General features: G+C 30.5%; 1 protein-coding gene across 2 annotated transcripts; it reads left to right on the top strand.

The window, feature by feature from the left end:
• The first annotated feature begins 4399 nt into the window (after positions 1–4399).
• LOC18100521 (uncharacterized) lies at positions 4400–7361 on the top strand. 2 transcript variants are annotated; one of them, XM_006381766.3, is made up of 6 exons: positions 4400–4574; positions 4668–4781; positions 5181–5521; positions 6159–6251; positions 6811–6870; positions 6964–7361. In XM_006381766.3, exons 2-6 carry the CDS (start codon positions 4670–4672, stop codon positions 7156–7158), a joined length of 801 nt encoding a protein of 266 aa, XP_006381828.1. In that variant the 5' UTR covers positions 4400–4574; positions 4668–4669; the 3' UTR covers positions 7159–7361. The 2 variants fall into 2 exon arrangements, with proteins under 2 accessions (XP_006381828.1, XP_024458828.1); XM_024603060.2 differs by having other exon boundaries at positions 4653–4781.
• Positions 7362–7561: the final 200 nt, after the last annotated feature.

Raw genomic sequence — 7561 nt, 5'->3', positions numbered from 1 at the left:
CTGAAAAAAAAGGATAAATATGTTCAAATGCTGCTCACCAAATCCTCCACCACTAGGAAAGTACCCTAGTCTGAAACTATTGCGTACCCTATCTGCTGCTGCTCCTTTCCCTCCCTGCTTCTGCTGTTTCCCGGAGCATCGACACCACATCTAGTTGTTTGAGCATACCCTAACCGTAAACTTCTAATAAAAATCTTGTTTGCTTTCGTAAAAGTACAAGCGCACAGAGAATGCATTACCATTTCTAGTTCTTCCATTTGAGGTAAATTTTACATTTTTCGCCAATTTTGCATAAGTGAAGTACCCACAGTAGAAGAACTCAACATAAGTGAAACCATTTAAACTAATTTATCTACACAATAAACCTGACCATGCAAATTTTAAATTATACTCCTAGAATAAATTTGAAAAAAAAAATCAACTATATTTTCGAAGAAGTGTCTCTCAAAATTCAAATGCACCCACTTGTGATTATCAGGCTGCCAAGATCTTTAGTGAAGAATATGGGTGATTATTTTCGGTTCGGTTCGGTTTTTTTTTTTTAAAAAAAACCAAACCGAAATTTAAAAAAAAAAAAACAAAACCGAACCGAAACCGGTTCAAACCAACCGGTTTCTGTTCGGTTTTTTTGTTTGGCTCGGTTTTTTTCGGGTTTTTTTCGGTTTGGATTCGGTTTGGTTTTTTCGGTTTCAGGCTTATAAAACCGAAACCGAACCGAACTGGTCGGATTTTTTAAAATTTTAATCAGTTTAATCGGTTTTTTTCACAGTTCGGTTTTTTCACTTATTTTTTTTCCAGTTTTCTTAATTTAATTAGTTTTTCAGTTTTTTTACTAAATCTGGCGAAGATCAATCATTCACAAGTCTTCAAAAGTGGCACGTTCTACTCCAAATCTTGAGCCATGATAGAACGCTTGAGCATAGAGCTCACGGAAGATATGATATTTGGCATCATGATACTTCTTCACCTTTAAGTCTTTTGATGGATATTGGATGACCTACAAATACTCATAAATTGAATCAAAAGTTATAAATTATGCCGCTGACACAAAACACAAAAACTGGCATATGCACACCTGACCAGCTACATTCAGAGCGTTCATGGCCTCAGTAAGACTAGGGTATTTCTTTGAAGCAACGGCACCAAGAATAGTAGCACCCATGAGTACAGATTCACTCTCATGGGAGTACATTAGGGTAACCTACACCAAACATGAATAAGTAATTAGTTCATTTGACTTCATCAACGCATGTGTACATGCCATTGTTCAGAAGATCGATGAACGCCTTGTATATGAAGAAAGTCATCACAGCTAGAAGAGTATCACAGCACGAACAAAGGTTAAATAACTGATTTCTTTTACCTAGCATTCAACATTGATGTCACGAAACTTTATACTAAAGTTAGGATTGTGAGTATATATCAGATGATGTAATCAATCGATTGGTTGTGTGAAATATTGATTTCATTCATCTAAATATATTTAATTTTTAATACAAGTTTATTTATTTTTAATTTTAATTAAATATTTGATTAATAAATCTAGAGTAAAAATAAAATTATTAGGATAAAAATACTTTGTAAAGAAAATTATAAAGTTGTTATAATTATAAGATTATTATTGCATCAAAACATTATCAATACTTTATTAAGACTGAATATTAATTAGAGTTGTTGAAACTATTATATGTTATGTTCTTTCTTTGATAAAAAAAATCAATTATTCTTCCAAGTTGAAGTATAAAAGATACATAGAACTAATATGTAAGTACTTATTAGATGATATATACACTAAATTGACATGTATAGTAATTTTATGTGGAGAGATTATTTGTACTTATAATAAAATTTACATAATAATTAATTATGTAAGTAATTTTTAGATTTAAAATAACTAAATTATTTTTTATAAAAAATATAATGTTTTGAAAATTGTATGACAAGCACAATTTGAAATATCAAAAGAAACAAAATCTGAGCAGGAGAAGAAAAGAGGAACGCTGTAATGAAACTTCTTCAGAAACTCTTATGATTTGACGTGCAGTTCAGTGGCCGGAAACAAGTTGACTGAAAACTGAGCAGGAAGATGCTAAATGAGCCCAGACAATCTCACATGGAACGCTCATGCAGTGACAGCTACGAACCAAATATCACACACCCCTCACAAGCACCTTAGTGGCTGCCTGAAACTCATTTATTGCTTTAATTCATAGGTAACAAAGATTCTAATGGGTGAGCTCAACTGATTTGATGAATTTATTTTTTAAAAATTATCGATTTCAGTATTATAAATTATAAGTCCACTGAAAATTTAAATAATTATTAATTTTAAAATTTTAAAAAATTAGTTGAGATATATATAAGCTGATAGAATATTTACAATTAAAAAAATAAAAGAAAAGATAAAAGATGCTGCTCTCTGTAAAATTCAAAGAGATTTTTGCCATCTCATTACTGTTTTAGCCACTTAGTTAAAAGCATACCTACAAAATACAGGGCACCTGAACTCTTTTACATGTGGGATTCGGATGAATCAAAGAAAAATACGTACCAGTTTGTTGTCGCCACATCAGAAGTCCCTGAAAGAAAATCAACGACCCAGGTTTGACTCTAATGCCATAAAAAAATAATATTTTAAAAAAAAACTATTTTTGAAAGTGTTCTTAGATTGCATTATATGACAGCTTTTTTATTACGCAATAACCAAATAAACTAGAGTTATTGAAACTCTAATTACTTCATCAAATAAAGTTTTATTTTTTAATATATATATATATATATATTAATATTATTAGTGTTTGTCCAAAATAGTAGATAATAATCAGCTAAAAAAATAATTAAGAATTTAATTTAATAATATGACAATATTTTAAGTAGTTTAATAATACTTCAAGTTTTATATTGCATTATTTTTAGTCAATTAAGAGTTTTGATAATCAAAATAAAGTAACAAAATAGTATTATAGAGCATAGAAGTAATTTAAGTAAATTGATTTGTGTTATTTAGGATTTCATATGAAATTATATAAAAAAAAGATATTAACCTATATTTCAAGATCATTTAAAAAAAAAGGCATGATCTGTTAGGAATTATAATTTTTTAAAGAGTTTTAATTAGTCTTTTACTTAATTAGAGATGAAGCTAAAAAAATTTTGCTAGCATTAATATTATAGAATAATGTTGATATTGTATAAGGATCCAACAATCAATCAAATATTTTTAAAGAGTTTTTTATTTCATAGATTGTTATGCATTTAATAATTTGAGATGGAATAAAAATGAAGATCAATAAGAGAGGTATCAAATTAATTGTATGTTAGTTCATTCGATGTATCATTTTTAAAAATATATTTTTAAATAAAAAATACATTAATTTTTAATATTAACACATAAAAAGTTATCCAAAAAATTAATTTAACATTTTTCATATAAAAAAAAGTTTAAAAATGACAATTTAACCTTAAACACCTAAAAAACAAGCACTTAGAAAACTAAAAAGCATAAAGGTGTCAAGTTCACTTTTAAACTTAGTTTGGAAGTATATTAAATATTATTTTTTAAAATGTTTTTTATTTAAAAATATATTTTTAAAAATTTTATTTTTTATATTAGCACATCAAAATAATATAAAAATACTAAAAAATTAAATTAAAAGTAAAAAAAATAAAAAATTTCAAGAATATGGTTGGACCGCAATACTATAGGCTACGTTTGTTTTTCACCAGCTTTTGTATTTGCTACGAAACAAACACGGCAAGGTGTTTGATAACAAACCAAACTGTATTTTGTACTGCAGGGCCCACTAAAAAATTAAATTTGAAACGCTGTTTTTGTGAAGCAGTTCTTACATGCTTTTTTAACTGAATTTCGTAAAACCCTATTTGTTTTTGCATTTCAAAAACGCTTTTGAAAAAAATTGAATTTTTTTTATTTTGTTCTGCGCTTCAAATTAATATATTTTTGATGTTTTCAGATCATTTTGATGCGCTGATATCAAAAATAATTTTTAAAAATAAAAAAAATATATTATTTTAATATATTTTCAAGTAAAAAAAACTTTGAAAAGCAAACCGCAACCATAATTTCACCAAACATTTATACATGTTTTTTGCTATATATAAACTCTAACCACAATTTTTACCAAATACGTATCTAAATTCATCTAACCACATTTTTTTAAATTACAACCATAAAAGCTATTTAAAATACAATCAAACTCTAAATAAGATACAAAAAGCTATTAGAGAATGCATTTCTTAAAAAAAAAAAAATCAAATTAATTTTTTTATTTGTTTAAATTATGTTAATATATTAATATTAAAAATAATTTTTTTTTTTAAAAATATATTTTTAATATATTTTAATACAAAAATATTTTAAAAACAACTCTAGCACAATTCCAAATAACCATGCGAACCCTAAAACACCACACCCACGGCCACAGACTGCATCAACTCTCCACTGGACGCTTCCCTCTCCAATCTCAGACACGCACACCGCTGCCAACCACCGAAACCTCGCCAACCACCACTCTCAAGCACCGCCCGACCCGGCTTCTTCTCAAAATTCTAAGGTGCTTTTCCATCCGTTATTGAATCAAAAGAAAATGGGTTCATAGAATTTTTACAATGAATGAATAATAAAAGATAAGATTGTTTATTTGCAGAGATGAGAATGATAGCTCAGGTTTCGTTGCGTTGCATTAGGGATGGATTCTTGAGTAGCGGGCGATTTCAGGCTCATCATCTTATCAAATCCCTCTCTACAAATGCTCCTTCAGGTACTGAATCCGTCTTTCAGATACCCTTTAGATGTAACTTTTTTAATCGAACCTCCTATAACTTTACTTCTTGTAAATAGACCGAAAGGGATGCCAATTCTCTCTCTCTCTCTGTATTTTTTTTTCTTGTGAAATGCTGTTTTGGATGATTGGGGATTTTTTTTTAAAAAAAAAAGAACCTTAGACGGTTTTCAAATAGCTTAAGTTAAAAATATGTAGCATTTTATTTATTGATTGTATGATGGTTGACAATTGGTTATGTTATTATTTAGAGTTCCTGAGTACAGTCTTCATATTATTGTCATTTTATATATATATTTTTTGTTTCATCTGGGCCAAATGTGGTGGAACCATTTGTGAACTTCATTGTATTGTTTTTGATCTGTGGCATTTGATTAGATAATTGGATTGGAGACAATCAAAGCTCCAATTCTTTTGAGTCTGCTGATGGCTTTGAGCAACGAATATTTGGTGGCATTGATGGGGGTAATTCACATTCTGAATCCTTTTTCCAAAAGCTTGATAGACTGGCAAAGGCTCGCAATGGACCTGGTTCAAGGCTGAATGAACGAAATAGTTCTGAAATGGTGAATGATTTAGATTCGAGTTTTAACACATTAAAAGATGGAATGGATGAAAAGTTACAGGAAGCAGCTGGATATATAGATGTTGATATTGATGATATAGATGAGTATAGGCCAGATGCACACTTTGAAGATGGAGATACTTATGACATTAAGGTATGCAGTTGTGCAGCCATTGAATCTATACTTAGAATGTTGTAATTTGATCTGGTATTGTTGCTGTGTACTTGTTAGTTTGGTTCATACAGTTTGCTACCTTGAAGGGTATTCCTGGGGTGCATCTTGCTCTGGTTTCTTAAGTGGCATTGATATGTTGGTTTTGTGTTCTACTTAAAAATAAATAAATAAATAAATCTTTGTTTGATGTTCCCTCAATGTCCTTTTCTAATTTTAGTAAGTTCTGTGAATCATTTTTAGCAACCAGTTTCTATTACTATCTGATGTGCAAATTTTCTGTCTTTATGGGAAATAGTTGACGTAAGATATTGTATTATGATGCTAAATTATTCATACAGGTAAAAAATTACAGTTTGATGTTAAATGACAAGTTGTACTTAGAACTTTCCAGGGGGAACACAATGATGATCAGTTTGAAGTTGTGACATGGGTTGTTAATGGGAAAGAAATAATGTGCCCTGTTTCAGTATTCTATCTGCATTTGACTTTGATGGTTGTTTCAATTGGCATCTTCTTTCAGAGCTTGACTATCGCTATTGCTGGTGCTATGACTTTGTACTCTTTATGCCTTTGTCTCCATGGTTGCCTTGTCTAAGACCTTATGGGCCATGTGCAGGATCTGGATCTTACAAAGCCATTTGTACGTAGAGAAAGACGGGATGAATTTTGTGTAACTACTGCTGAAGTTCTGAGTAAAGCTGATTTTCGGGTGAGCTTATCACACAATGTCTGTCATTTATGCTCCCAAGATATAATATTAAGTATAGTATAATTGTAGATGCCACTAACAGGTGTTACAATTGCCATTGTGGAATATGAGTCAGTCAAGTCACTTGAAGTTCTAACTAGCACTAGTGATAACCACCGCCCAAGTGGCTGCTGGTAACATGCAACTTCATTCCCTTGGGTCCTTGAAATGATGTACTGTTTGGCATTATTCTTAGTTGCTTGCAAAATTAGTGGGTTTTGCCCATTGGTTTGTTCCCGTTGTGACTGATGGTTGCAATTTTCTCCTGCTGCACTCCTGAACTAAATCAAATTGTAATTGTTTTGTTCTTGATTCTACTTCATTTGCTGGAAAATAATTGCTAAATATTAATTCAAGTCAGGGCTATCCCTTGCAATCTCTACATTTTTATTGTTGATTATAACTTAAACTTCATTTGTTGGAACATGATTGTTAAATATTAATTCAAGTCACTATTATCCTAGCAATCTCTACATTTTTGGGCACATACCTAAATTCATCGTTTTTTTTCTCTGAGCAGAATGTTAGATTCCTTGCAAACTTCATAACAGATGCTGGAATTATTATTAAGAGGAGACAGGTAGCATTGAGTGTCAATTCAAGTAATTGCTGTTCATTGAATCTATGACAAAAATGTGGAATCCTGCCTTACTTCATCATCTCTATTTTGTAGACTGGCATAAGTGCCAAAGCCCAAAGAAAGGTTGCGAGGGAGATCAAAACAGCTCGAGCTTTTGGTCTGATGCCTTTCACAACAATGGGGACAAAATCATTTGTTTTCGGCACTACTATGCAGAGTCAAGATGAGGATTTTCAATATCGGTCTTATGATCACTCAGTTGATGAAAAAGATCATGACGAAGCTTAGAAGGTTGTGCCATCTCTTCAGCCCATGTTCTTCACTCCCTTTCTTTTGGCCTAGTTAGGTGCAATAATAACTACTAGTATCGGGTTTTGATAAATTTATGGAGGAACTTTTGGAGAAGTTATGCCACAATTTGAATGTTGTAGTGTGCTGGATAGAAAATAATATATAACTAGTTTTTTAACCTGTGCCACATTGCAGGCTAATCATTTTTGTCAATCTAGAAAAAAGTGATGTGAGGAAGCAAAAAACTTGATGCGTACCGGTCAAAATATTTTTAAAATATTTAAATGGTAACATGTTGAATAATATATTTTTATAAAAGAATATTATAATAGCAAAATATTATATCGATTTAGATTAATACTATGTTTCTGGAGGTTATAAATTAAAAATGAACTCTGCA

The sequence above is a fragment of the Populus trichocarpa genome, chromosome 6 (genome assembly GCF_000002775.5).
Source record: "Populus trichocarpa isolate Nisqually-1 chromosome 6, P.trichocarpa_v4.1, whole genome shotgun sequence".
In the NCBI taxonomy this organism is placed as follows: Eukaryota; Viridiplantae; Streptophyta; class Magnoliopsida; order Malpighiales; family Salicaceae; genus Populus; species Populus trichocarpa.
The sequence above is the reverse complement of the archived record's forward strand: the minus strand, read 5'-3'. Positions and strand labels throughout refer to the sequence as shown.

Excerpts from the sequence above, each read along its gene's own strand:
- LOC18100521 (XM_006381766.3), top strand. The coding sequence starts at position 4,670 with ATGAGAATGATAGCTCAGGTTTCGTTGCGTTGCATTAGGGATGGATTC. Across the intron at positions 4,782-5,180 it reads CTCTACAAATGCTCCTTCAG|ATAATTGGATTGGAGACAAT; the intron begins GTACTGAATCCG and ends GCATTTGATTAG. Across the intron at positions 6,871-6,963 it reads TTATTATTAAGAGGAGACAG|ACTGGCATAAGTGCCAAAGC; the intron begins GTAGCATTGAGT and ends TCTATTTTGTAG.